The following is a 14,469-nucleotide window of genomic DNA, read 5'->3' as shown; positions in this document are numbered from 1 at the left end:
TGGGGTTTTTTTATTTTTTTTTTTTTTTTTTTAGCTCTTTGTCAGTTTTATGTGAGGATGTGAGGCAAGTATCTCCTCCCACTCTGTGGTGTGCCCTTTCACTCCTGTAATGGTACTGAGAGAAATGAAACCTAATTATTTTAATATAGTTCAATGAATCAATCATTTCCTTTATGGTTAGTGCTTTCGGGGGCTTATTTAAGAAATATTTCCCTACCACAATGCTAAGAAGATATTCTTCTATATGATCTTCATTGTTTCACTTCTCACATTCAGATCTACAGCACACCACGTCTTGAAACAAAGTGAGGTAGCAATCAATTTCACTTTATCTCCATATGGATACTTCATTGACCCAGGACCACTTTTTAAAAGGCCACTTTTCTTCCACTTCTTACACTGTAAATTTCATCATTAATCAAGTGTCCATATCTGGGCAGGTCTGTTCTGAACTTCCTGTTTTGTTCTGCTGGCCTATGTGTCCTTATATCACACTGTCTTAACCACATAGCTTTACAAGAAGGCCTCTTATATAATAGAGTCACTCTTCCAAATTTCTTCTTTTTCAAAATAGTCTTGGTTGATTTCAGCCCTTTACATTTTCATAAAAACTTTAGGACCAGCTTGGCTAATCATATACACACACTGGGATTTTGAACATCATTGCTTTGATCCATCAACTGACTTGAGAACCAAAAGATTTATAATTTTCGATTAGAGAAATAAGTGTTTCTCTTCTTTTATTAATATCATCTGTATTAATGTGTAGCTTTCTGTGTAGGTTTCAGACATTTTCTATAAATCTAATGATCATGTTTAATGCTGTTTGAAACTGATGTATATGATGTTTCATGATGCTATTCTAAATTAAGCATTTTAAAACATATTATCTTCTGCTTGTTGATACTTATAAAAATACCACTGATTATTTTTTTAGCCATGTATTGGAAACCTGGATAAATTTACTTATTTTGTCTATTTATCTGTAGGTTATTTCAGATTTTTCTATGAAATCAGTCAGGTTGTTTGTGAATAATGATGGCTTTATCTCTTCCTTTCCTATCTTTAATCTTTTTTATTTCTTTTTCTTACCCAGTGCTGGTAAAATATCAGATTTTAAATTTATTATTTGTTAAAATTAATATTAAATGTTTCCTTTACTTTTAGTTTGTTTAGATTTTTTTAAATAAAGAATAAATACTGAATTTCATCAAATAATTTTTCTGCTTCTAATGCTGATAAATGATAATCTATGGTTTTTCTCTTTTATTTTACTGAAGTGGTGAAAATTTTTGATTGATTTTTGACTGTTAAACCAGCTTTGGATTCCTGGAATTAGCCCTAAATGACTGTAAATGCATAGCCTTTTTACATGTCTTTAGATTTGGTTTTCTAATATTTTCTTTAGAATTATTACAGAAATATTTGTGAAGTTAGTATGTAATTTTCTTTTCTTTTAAATATCTTTGTTAGGCTTAGTATCAAAGTTATGCTGATCTCATAAAACAATTTGGGAAGTTTTCCTTCTTTTCTTAATAGCTGAAAGAGTTTGTGTAAGACCGGCATTATTTATTCCTTAAGTGTTTGGTAGAATTCAAACATGAAGGCATATGCTCTTGAAGTTTTCTTTGTGGAAAGGATTTCAATTACAGATTTATTCTCTTAATACTTAAAGGGTAATTCAAATTTTGTATTTTTCTGTGAGTTTAATTTCTTTTTTTTTTTTAATTTTTTAGCATGAGTGCTTGGATTATTGATTTTCAGGCTGACTTCATTTCTATTTCAATTTTGTGGACTAAAGCTAAAAAATTCTCTTTTAAATATTTCTTTATACAAAATTTAATGTGTCTGTCATTTTCATTATATTCCAATTCAACACATTTTCTGACTTCCATAATAATTTTTTATTTGATCCAAATTTTAACTTCTAAAATACAGGGATATTTTGGTTTTTATGATGTTTTATATTTTACTTTGTTTTTGATTCTCTTTTGGTAAGAGAATATACTTTGTATGAAACTTTTTAAGACTTGGGTATCTATTATATGTGGTGTTGAAACCTTCTATATTTTTACTGAAATTTTGCCTGTTTATTCTATCAGTTATTGGGGGGAAAGTGTTATAAAATTCCACTATAATTATAAATTTGTGTATTTCTACTTGTGGTTCTGTCAAGTTTTGTCTCGTACATTTTGAGGTTATGCTATTTATTTGTGTACTAATTTAGAATTGTTCTATCTTCTTGTAAAATGGAAACTTTATCATCATGATAAATATCTCTTTATCTTGAGCAATGCTTTTTCCCTTAACATTTGCATTTTCTGATACTATTACACAAACTTTCTTTATTGCTTTCATGGTATATCATTTTTTTCATCTTTCTATTTGTAACTTTTTTATATCTTTATGTACACTCTTATAATCAACATCTAGTAAGTTTTATATTTTTATCCATTCTGATCCTCTCTCCCTTTTAGTTGAAATGTTTAGTAAGTTTATCGTTAATGTAATTAATTACCTTCGAGTTGGTCTGTCATCCTACTATTTACATTCTATTCATCTTACCTGTTCTGATTTTTTTCTCTTCTTTTCGCCCTTTTTGAATTTACAGTCATGCATCACTTAACACCAGGGAATGGTCTGAGAAATGCATTGTTGGGCAATTTCATCATTGTGCAGAAGTGTATATAAATTTTTCTATGATGTACACATGCCACTAGTTGCGTGAGTGTTGGGCTCTCTAGTTATGTTACTAAGTCTCTCTGTGCCTCACTTTCCTCATGTTAAGTGGGGATTAAAATAATACCACCTTCACAAAGTTCTGAAAATTAAATTACAGGTAGGCACTGTGCCTGGCACTCAGTAATCCCTCAGTATGTGTTAGCTAACTGTTATTTTTCAAAATTTTTTAAAAATTGTTTATTTCATTGCACATTTTTATGAAGTACAGTTTGTTGTTTCAATACATGTGTATACATATAATGATCCAATGAGAATAGTAAACATATCTATCACCTAAACATTTATCATTTCTTTATGGTTATAACACTCAAGATCCTCTTTGCTGGCTAACTAGAAATATAAATTACAATATTATTAGCTAGAGTCACCCTAGAGCCCCAGAACTACTTCTTATCTAACTGTAACTTTGTAACTTTGTTTCCCTTTACCAACCTCTCCTTTCCCCCTCCTCCCTTGCTAACTGTTATTAACTATTATTTTGCTATGGGGATGGGTGGCAATAATTTTAAAATGCAAGAATTCTAAAGTAGACAACAACACTTTCACTTGGGATTAGATGCTAATGTGTCAAGTGCTTGGCGATCTGAGCTGCCTTTGGGAGGGTCACCCCATGGGTAAGCCAGGCACCCCTCTTCAACATATTTTGCAGGAGGTTGTTTGCACTAGCATCAAGAGAACAGGTGAATCACGCATTGTGCTACAACATTACAAGGGCTATAATGTCAATAGGCAATATGGATTTTTCAGCTCCACTGTAATCTTATGGGACCACTGTCTGACATGTGGCCCATCCTTGATCAAACTGTCATTATGTGGCACAAGACTGTATTTTATTTTGTTATTTCATTTTTCCTCTCTGTTGGTTTGTTGGTTACATACATTTTACTATTTTTTTTTTAGGGATTACCTTGGATTACAACATTAATCATTGACTTACAAAACTCCAAATTAAGTTATTTTTTACCACTTTCTGGACAACACGAAGACCTTAGAACACATTAGCACCTCCACATTTATAAGCTATTACTGTTGCTAATTTTCATTTTATGTACGTTTTAAATGCCACAGTTATTATTATTATTATATACAATTAATAATCTTTTAGATTTTCCTAAATATCGACCATTTCCATTGTCTTTAATTTCTTCGTCCTCAAGCTTCTCTGTGAGATTCTTTCCTTCTATATGAAATTCTTTAGTGTTTACTTTAGTGTGATGGTTTATATTTGTCTGAAAATGCTTTTATTCTACCTTTTTTGAATGACATTTTAATATGGAACTCTAGGTTTCCAGTTTCTTTCTTTCGAGATTTTGAAGATATTATTAGTGTCCATTGCTTTTGTTTAAAGTCAGTTGTCAGGTTTTTTTTTCTTTTTCTTTTGCAGAAAATGGGTCTTCCCAGTCGTCCCCCCACCCCCAGGTATGTTTAAGATTTTCTCTTTATGTTTGAATTTTAAGCAAATTTTGAATTTTACTAATATGTAGTTGGATTTGATTTTCTTTTTTTTTATCTTATCTGCTTGGAGTTTGTCATACTTTGTGTCTTTTGTCACTTTTGAAAATTTCTCATTCTCTCTTAAAATATTGTTTCTGCCAATCATTTCTCTTTCATCTCCTTCTGAACCTTTTTACCTATACCACACATTTATTACTTTCTTTTTCATATTTTTCATGTTTTTATTTTTTCACTTGTGCTTTGTTCTGGTTATTTCCTTCTAAACTCTCTCCAAATTAATCAATTCTCTCTTCAACTGTGTCGAATCTGCTGTTACACCCATCAAATAAGATTCTAAATTCAGTTACTTTCTTTTTAGCTCAAGAATTTCTACTTAGATCATTTTTTGTTTATAAAATCTCCATGACAATGCCAAAAGTATCTGTGTCATTTTTTCCTTAAATTTATATTTTTAATTTTGATGTCCCTGTCTGATAACTTAATTATCTCAATCCCTTTTGTGCCTATTACTACTATTTGTTTTGTTTCTCTTTTTCTCAATGTTCTATGTCACATTTTCTTGTCTATTCATATGTGTGGTTAACTTTTGATTTGCCGATAGACATTATTTATGAAAAATCTTAGAAGTAGTTTAAGGCTATTTATAAATTTTAATTTCCTCCATAGATGATTTTTTTTCTCCTCTCAAGCATTTATGATAGTGATACTATCAATCTCAGATAACTTCAACAACCATGGATGGATTGAGATAATTCTAGGCTGAACTTCTTTCCTTTTAGGTTTAGGATGTAGTGCTTTGAAGTGACACCCACAGTTAGGTATAACAGCTTCTCCTTCTTGATAGGTCCTAAATTCCAATTTTATTCTCCAAGAACAATTAACCTGTCAAACTTCTGTTTAGCCTCTTAGACTGTCAGACACCTTCTCTATAATCAATAGATAGTTCCCAGGAGAAAATGCCCCAGATGCCAGTTCCATCTTCTTGGGCTTCCTTCTCTTGTGCCCTGACACTCCCTAGATTTCAAGTAGATTTTTAATACACATTTTTTTCCTATTTATTTTCAGTAGATGATTTAATCTGGAATAGTCGGTCCACTATTGCCACAGATACAACTTCTTATTACCTTCCTTATTGTTTCTATTTTCCTCTAGGGAAATATTTTAGAAAGGTGAAATGTCAATATGGCATCCATTTATCCAACTATGAAGGTAGCCATTAATTTTGTTACCTACTTCCCTAACTCTAAACCTTCACTTTTACTCTGCTTACTACCAGCTTCAAAATGAACTGTAAGCAGAGAGTAAAATTGAGATCTGCCTCATCTGAGATCATGAAGACAATGACTCTCCTTTGAAAAGCTGGATAATTGGGGGCCGGCCCGGTGGCGCATGCGCTAGTGCGCCGCTTGGGAGTGCGGCGGCGCTCCCGCCGAGGGTTCGGATCCCACATACAGACCGGTTCCCGCTCACTGGCTGAGCGAGGTGCAGGTGCAACACCAAGGGTTGCGATCCCGTTGCCGGTCCCGGTCCGGTATGGGCGCGACACTGAGAGTTGCGATCCGTTGCCGGACACGAAAAAAGACAAAAAAAAAAAAAAAAAAGAAAAGCTGGATAATTGAGTAGATCATAAAATTTTAAAGCTAGAAGGAACTTTAAAGATCAAGTCCAGCCAAGTTCAGGGAAATAGATGAACCAACTCAAGGTCACATGGTAAGTTACTTGCAGAGCTGGGGCTATAAGTCAGTCATTGTACTGCTGCACTCACTGCTTCTTCTAATGAAATATAATGCCTTTACCTCCAAGCCATCTTAACCACTAATTCTTTTTATCCTGGACCGTGTAAACTCCCAATTTTACAGTGGACTTAGAGTCCTAGTAAAAATCATAGTTTACATGACTGGGTATATGGAGCTTCCTCCTCTCTCACTTCAACCTTCCCATATGTAACATTTTAATTAGGTGGAATTTAATTCAAATGAGCTTCAAGCTCATTGTGGAGGAAGAAATCAATGGCAATCTGTAATTTCTGTCACTTTTGTGACTTAGAAGGAATGATGCTTACATGATAAAATAATATCACTCATCAACTTAGTGTTATTTTATTGATGGCTCTGCTACTGACTTTGGGGTAGGACTTTGGGTAAGTCACTTCAACATTCAAAGTCTTCATTTCCTTGTTTTTAAAATTAGGGAGACAGACTAGATCAGTGGATCTCAATACTGGCTGCATATTAGAATCATCTAAAGAACTTTTTTATATATACCTTTGTCTGGGCCTCAGTACCTGAGATTCTGATTTAATTGGTCCAGAATGGGGCCCAGGTATCTGTATTATTTAAATGCTCCTGAGGTGTTTCTAATGTGTGGGCTGAGTTGAGACTCACTGCACGAGATGATCACTACTGTTCTCTCTAAGCCTTCAACTGTGATCCTGTGAATAATCTGTCAGAAAATAGCTATACAATTACATGCATATTTATAGTAGCAAATATAATACACCTTAAAATACTCCATTTCACAATGCTTGCTAAGAGGGCTTTAGTTTACTTTCAATAAGCACTGAATTTCCCAGAGCAAACATAGTAAAGAAATAATCACCTTAAACATGATTTTCTGACTAGCCAATTTGAAGGTAACATAACACAGCAATATAGCATAATATAATATAGCATAACAGACACATTTCTAGGCTTTCACATTTTAACCGAAATCTGATTCTGCTGTGAGAAATTAAGGCATCTGTCTAGGACATAGGTAAATATTTTTTTATTACTGGTTTCAAAAAACTATAAAGACATTTAGTAAGACTAATTTTTTATTTGCAAATCCATACTTACTTTAGAGATGTAGAAGAAGATACAGCACTTATCATGCCAGTCTCTGCCATCTCAATGGCATGTTTTATTTCAAGCTTTTTATATAAGGACACAATGCTGGACTTGGGCTGGTTTTCCCGAATCAATAGCTTCCGCAGGTATTTATCATCAAACTTCTTAAACCTGAGAATAAAGTCAAACTTTCAATTAATTAATACTGCACTGATGAAGAAAAGAAAGATTTTTATGCTACCAATAAAATTATTTCCACTACTTTCATGGGAGACTCTTAGAAACAGTATTTAGCTAGTCTGATCATTACATACATTTTTATATGTGCATGCCTGTACATATGTGCATATAATATATATAATATATATATATATATAATATATATATATATATTTATATGGCACATACTGGTAAATTTTTGTATATGGCCATGACATACCATTATCTAGTATTCAATAATGATATATTAAAATAGATATATTTCCCAATCTCCCATTTCTCTACTTCCTCTTTTAGCAAAATCACTCAACATTGTGGTTGATATTTGCTGTTCCAGTCCTCTCCTCTATTCTCTCTTGAACATTCACAGATTAGGCTTTTGCCTCCAACACTCCATTAAAGCTACTCTCATTAAGGTCACAATGAACCCCACAGGATGAGTCCAGTGGTTAATTATTAGTGCTCATTTTTCCTGGCCTCACCTGCTCACAACACTGTCTTCATTTGGCTTCCAGGACACCACCCTCCTACCTCTTTGGTTGGGCCACTTCTTCTTTCTGCTCGTAATGTCGGAGTGCCCTGGGGCTCGGCCCTTGGTCAGCTTCCCTTCCTCCACTTACTCCCTGGGCCATCGTGCCCAGTCTCATAGCTTCTAATACAGCATCTCCATGCCAATTACTCTCAAATTTGCATCTCCAGCTCCAACCTCTCTGCTCAGCGTCAGACAGGAATATTCATGAATATTCAGCTACTTACTCAACACCTCCAGTTGGACATCTAGTAAGCATCTCAAACTTGTCATGTTCAAACTACACTCATCTTCTCCCACTGTCCTCCCTGTCTCAGCTAATGATGTCCCCACAAATCAAAAACCCTGGTGTCATCCTTCATTCTCTCATATTTCATGTTATGGGCTGAATCGTGTTCCACCCAAAATTCTTATGTTAAAGCCCTAATCCCCAAGACTTTAGGATGTGTCTATATTTGGAGATATGGCCTTTCCAGAGGAGATTAAGATGAGGTCATTAGGGTGGGCCTTAATCCAACACGGCTGGGGTCCTTATAAGAAGACGAAATTTGGATACAGACACATAAAAAGGAAAGACGTCATGAAGAGGCAGGAAGGAGACAGCCACTTACAAGCCAAGGAGAGAATCCTGAACGCATCCCTCCCTCACGGCCTCAGAAGGAGCCAACCCTGCTGATACCTTGCTCTCTGAGACCCCAGAACTGTGAAAGAATCCACTTCTCACAGTTTAAGCCCCTCAATCTGTGAAACTCTGTGACAGCAGCCCCAGCAGCCTCATACTCCGCGTCGGCCCCACCAGCTATTTCTGCTCGTTCCACCATCAAAACACATACAAACTCCAACCATCACCTGGTCCTAGACATCACTCTCTCTCACTGGATTCTTGCAATGGGCACCTAATTGGTGTGCCTGCTTCCACCACTGTGGTCCTACAGCCCCCCTCAATGCAGAAGCCAGGGTGCTCCTATTAAACTGTAAGTCAGATGATGTGACTCGAGTAAAACACATGGCCATGAGGCCCTGCACACTCTGGGTCTGTGCCATCGTGCTCCTCTCCTCCATGCAGCCTCACAGGGTCCTTCCTGTCTTAGCCCCATCAGCTGTGCTCCCACCTTGGGCCTTTATATTCACTATTTCCTCTAAGGGGAACACTCTTCCCCCAGGTCCCTGCAGGGCTCATGCATACACCTCCTTTAAGTCTTTTTTCAACAGTCAACTTCACAAAAGACCATTTCCCATCCGTGCTGTTAGAACTGCATGCCACCTCTCCCCACACATTTTCTATCTTGCTTCACATACGTAATTTTTTTCCCTAGCAGTTATCATTAAAAAAAAAATTATTAATACTATTATTTTTTCACATTCTAAAATGTTGCAGAGCAGTTGGGGTATGAGGGGGAGAGGAGAAGAGGGAAGGAAATAGGGTGGGAGGAGGAAGGAGGGGGGGCTTGGTCGAGGCCCATGGCATGCCCCTCATTCCAGCAGGGGAGACCAGAGCAGTTCTGGTGGCGGCTAGGTTGTCGCTGGGCTGGCTACAGATGTCAGGGAACCATGATGGAGGCCCTCGCCCCCCTTGCCACCCTGGCTCGGGAGCCTGGGCACTTCCAGAGGAGGCTCAGTGGTCAACACTGAGCAGCAGTTATCATTTTTAACATGTTATATAATTGACGTATTTATCATATTTTCCATCTCTGAGTGCTAAAATGTAAGGTCTAGATGGGCAGAGATATTTTTTCTTCCTATATAACCAGTGCCTAGAACAGTGCCTGGCACACGATAAGCACATGTGGTAGAATTCATCATTTGGTCTCGATTCCTCCCTGTGTCTGCTCCCTTTGCCATATCACTTGGTAATGTCCACGGCCTGGGTGACCTGTCGTGCCCTGTCCCTGCAACTTGGCTCAATAGCGTTTCACTTGCTTTGGTCGATGTGCTATTGGTAAACTCGATGACAGACGCAGAGGCTTAATTGGGCTCAAACACTGAAGCTTGCATCTTGTGCTTCTGCAATCACCATGAGAAGGATATGCATAGAGTGGCTCCTTGGTCCCAAGACAAAGACAAACACCACATGAAGCAGAGACAACTCACCCCAGTCACACCAGACAAGGCATTGGGATCAGCTGGCATCTGGCCCACCCACCAAAACAGGAGAAAGACCAGCCCAGATGAGCTGAATCTCAGCCTCCTGACTCACGTGCGGGAGTAATAAATAAATGACTGTTGTTTGGGGGCAGCTGAGTTTTGGGGTGGCTTTTTATGCAACATTATTATGCAAATATATAAGTGAAATGGCATGCAATAAATTTTTGTTGAGGAAAAAACAAGTGTATTACAGTGATCACCATAAGCAGCAGGAGGTTTAAAGTCACACCTGTGCAGCGAAAGGATTGAATGTTAACCCACATTCCCGGTACTAGTCCTTTGTTCTAAATACTGGAGGGCTCTGAATAATTAAAAAAGAGCCATCCTTGAATGTGCTTTGTGATTGGCCACTACACTAAAGACTGGACCTACTTTTTTCTACGTCTAGTTTGAATTTCATGTCCTGCCCATTGAACCAGGACTCCTGGCAGCAACACATCTTTTTTAAACTTCCTATATTATTGTTGTTGTAGCTTTTCACTAGAGGTAAGCCAAAGCAAGAACAAACACCCAGGACAACGGCATCTGGTCTACTTCGTGTAGGGACTGTGTGTCTCCTCTCTCTGTTTTATTTCCACACCTTTCATTTCTCTGCCAAGCGACACACTGGTGTTCTCTTTCACCATTGTTAGATTTCTTCTGCCAGGTCTGAGAAATGTCCCTTTCGTTTCATTCTCAAAGGATCAAATGCCTCAAGAATTCTCTGGTAGGACCACAGCATAAGGATTTCATAGGAAAGGGAAAGATACCCATTATGCCTAGAACAATCATTTTTTATGTCATTTTTAGTAACATCAACTGTTATGTACATACCAGAGATGTGATCTGAGCAGCACTCATTTTAAAAATGGACTGTGTCAACACCAAATCCCTCCAAACCCTCTTCCCTGCTCTACCCACGATACACAGTGCATGCAACAACCCAGGTAACTATCTGAAATTTACCTGGAAAGAATCGTGCATGGAAATATATAAATGCATATGAAATTATTAAATGAAGTATATACGCTGCAGAGAACAATGTTAGACAGGTAACAGCATTACCTCTCAGACAGGAACCAAAGTTGGCTCTGCCACCTTTACCACTCACAGCCCAACTGGCCTGGCAGCCTTTAGATGTCTGCCTGGAACACTCATGGGCCCCAGAGACAGAGCGTCTCTGCCTGAAAGACAAGACGCAGCCAGACTTTCCCTGATATTCCTTTGCTTGAGCTCCTGACCAAACCCCCATGATCACAGACTTCACCTGTCCCCTCCTCTGACAGTACCCCGGGGCCGGGAGACCTGATTCCTCCACCTACTCATATCTATTTTTTCCCCTACACAGAAGCAATAGAAATCTTGAGCCCAGTCTTCACCTTTGAAAGGGAACAAGCTATTCTGGGTTATGTCTCTTACCAGTCCCTTCAGGAAAGGACTGATAGGATGCTAGAGAAAGGGAAAAGAGTGGTTAGGCTGGAAGGGCGAGGATAGGTGGGAAATAGTCATGCCATGAAAACAATGGAAGAAGAGAGGCCAAAGGTCTGTTTCACTGGCTTGGCACAGGCAAGGACCCATCTATGTCAGGAAGGTCCCAGGATGTGAACTAGGGTAGGGCAGAAAGTCATAGACAAGCATATGGGGGTTTCTGGTCTACCTCGTGCCTCCAAAAAAGGTGAATACGTCCTAAGAGACATGGCCATTTTTTTTCATATTTTTACAATGGATATTTTAGTTTGCTTTATTTTATGACCTTATACTCCCGTGTGGCTACCTGGGCACTCTCTACATAAGTATAAAATACCTCCCTTTATTTAGGAAATAAGGCCAAGTCCAAGGGGCCTCTCAACATTACTAAACTGTGTCGTAACGCTTGTAAAGCTTGTTCCAGCTCTTAAAGTCTTTGTAACTCAGTGTATTACTTAATGATACCACACACACACACACATGCACACACACCTGTTGTGTGATTGTTTTGTTTTCTCTATAGTGTTGCAAAATTTTATAGGCCTGAATGTATGGCTTATATTTCTTATGTAGCTCAGTATCACATCAGCACATGTGAGCAAACAGGACACACTAAAAAATTCCCTTATGTTAAATTATATAAATTGGTAGGTTGGTCAACTTCATGTAAACTAGCAGTGGGAGAAAGGAAGTTTGTTAGCAAGTTATAAAAGAAAAGGCAAGATCTACCACATAGTGTTTAGAACATGTTCTTCTGTCTTAAGGGACCAGCTTAAATGCCACCTTCTTCAAAAGTCTTGCCTAGCCAGTGAGGTGCTGATAAAGATTTAACAGACGGCTCTATGAGAAAAAGGGCTCAGGGCTGGCCACTTAGTTGGTTGGAGCAAGTTGCTGGTAACACCAAGGTCCAGGGTTCCACCCCTGTACAGCCACCTGCCAAAAGAAAAAGAAAAAAAAGGCCCTGATCTGTGTGTAGCATTTGTCAGTTCCATGGCATAGACACTCCCAGTGTGGCTGATTCAAGTGACCGTAGTAGATGGTGCTGAATGTGAGGTCAGGAAGAGATTCGTGATGGGCCCCACTGGCTGGTGCGAGGTGGCTCCAGTGCCCCGCTGTTCCTAACTCTGCTGTCAGAGTGAATCCTACTCCTTGATCCCATAACTCAGTTTTTCAGTTTATATTAAAGCATGCATCTAATTCTGCCTGCTGGACTACTTTTTGCATTTCAACCACAAGATCCTTGAAGAAAGTATTGAATAATATTGATCCACTAAAGAGCCTCTTACAAAAAGATAAATTGTGTGTGTGTGTGTGTGTGTGTGTGTGTGTGTGTGTGAGAGAGAGGGGGGGGGGGAGACAGACAGTTTTATATAAATGTATGTGATCTTGGGCTGGCCCGGTGGCGCACTCGGTAGAGTGCAGCACTTGGGAGCACAGCGGCGCTCCCGCCGAGGGTACGGATCCCATATAGAGACCGGTCCGCTCACTGGTTGAGCGTGGTGCGGGCGTGACACCAAGGGTTGCGATCCCATTGCCGGTTGTGGTACGGGCGCGACACTGAGGGTTGCGATCCCGTTACCAGTCAGGAAAAAAGACAAAAAGGAAAAAATAAATAAATAAATAAATGTATGTGATCTTGAAGATAATTGCAGCCTTTAAAAAATATATTTGTTATTTCTGCTAGTCCATATACATCCTCAGGGACTCTGAATCGCTGCATTTGACAAAGCCCCTCACCACGTGTAGCTCAATGGATAGTAATGGGACCCCCAGTGGACTGACTGCTGAGTCCCCTTTGCAGTAAGGAACAGCCATGTGGCTGAGTCCTAGCCAATGCGACACCAGTGGAAGAATTGCGTGGCAACTTCTGATAACTTTGGGGAGGAGGCAGCTGGCACACATCCTCTGTCCCTCCAGTATCTTTCCTCACAGGTGCAGTCCACAGGGCCTCACGCTGCAGCAACCATCGTGGTCATGAGGCAGCCCTGGGAACGGCCACTCTCAATGGGCCAACGAGACAGAAGGGTCTGAGCTCCACTATATAACCCAAATTGCCTGCCTCTGGCTATTTACCTAAGAAAGAAATAAGCTTCTACACTGTTTAAGCTACACCTGTTACAGCTGAACTCTACCTTATAGGACATACTATGGTACAACATAGGAAAGATCTACAACTCTGAAAAATAACACACAACAATGTGTCCTGCTTCCAGGGTGACCCAGAGCTACTTCACAATATAATGGCATGAGGCCATCTTACTTGTCTCTCCAAAAGTTGTGACCCCAATGTCCACAAACATCTTCAATCCCAGTCTTCACATGATCAAAAAACTAAAACAGAAAAAGCAGGCTAATTGATTAGTTTTAACCTGAAATCAGTAATTGTCACTCAACTTATATCATATCTAAACACCCAAAAAACTCTGATAGGTTCTGGGTGTTGTCTGTTTTACTGAATGCAATAAAGCAACAATGCATCTGCAAACACACAGGTGAAATATTTGTCATATCAGCATTAGGCAGTTCTCAGATGATTTTCCTCATCATAACAATCTGCTCAAAATTTTGAAAAATATGACGTATGGTAATGATTTCATAATAGAAACATTTTCAGGTTGAGGAAAGTAAAAACAGGGGACTTCCTGTCCCTCGATTCATGCACGAGTTTTGGGGAAGCGACCTTGGGGCTGTGTTTATTTACTCCCCAGCACAGACCTGCCCCAGGCCTCCCTCCCCTCCCACCCCTGACATTTTCCTGGCCTTCAGGAAATAAACAGCTTGGTGTAAAGCTGTTTAACTGATTCAAACAATTTTTTCTTTATTATTTAAATTGTTGCGCTGTGTTAGCACCTACCCGACAATGGATTTCTTCACTGACAGCTTGCTCTTTCTTATTGGATCTCTTAACATCAAGAAACTCCACCAGTGGTCGGATAGTTATTCCCTACACAGAAAAAACAACGTTTTAAGTGATTTTCTTATAAAATAAAGTTAAATTTTCAAGAGTAACATCTTTTCCTAAGCTTTGATGAGTAACAAAAGATATTCTTTTTTTTTTTTTTTTTTTTTTTTTTTTTTTTTTTTTTTTTTCCGTGTCCAGCAACG

General features: G+C 38.5%; 1 protein-coding gene across 1 annotated transcript in view; it reads right to left on the bottom strand.

The window, feature by feature from the left end:
- The window catches only part of SLC9A2 (solute carrier family 9, subfamily A (NHE2, cation proton antiporter 2), member 2), an 87,525-nt gene that overhangs the window by 13,895 nt on the left and 59,161 nt on the right, over positions 1 to 14,469 (bottom strand). The window contains exons 6-8 of the mRNA XM_008587064.1: positions 14,219 to 14,308; positions 13,625 to 13,695; positions 7,035 to 7,196 (exon numbers count right to left, since the gene is read on the bottom strand). Of these exons, the coding sequence (XP_008585286.1) occupies positions 7,035 to 7,196; positions 13,625 to 13,695; positions 14,219 to 14,308 (323 nt within the window). The remainder of the gene's footprint in view (positions 1 to 7,034; positions 7,197 to 13,624; positions 13,696 to 14,218; positions 14,309 to 14,469) is intronic.

The sequence above is a fragment of the Galeopterus variegatus genome, unplaced genomic scaffold, assembly GCF_000696425.1.
Source record: "Galeopterus variegatus unplaced genomic scaffold, G_variegatus-3.0.2 Scaffold4240, whole genome shotgun sequence".
Lineage (NCBI taxonomy): Eukaryota > Metazoa > Chordata > Mammalia > Dermoptera > Cynocephalidae > Galeopterus > Galeopterus variegatus.
This window is presented reverse-complemented; position numbering and strand designations above follow the sequence as displayed.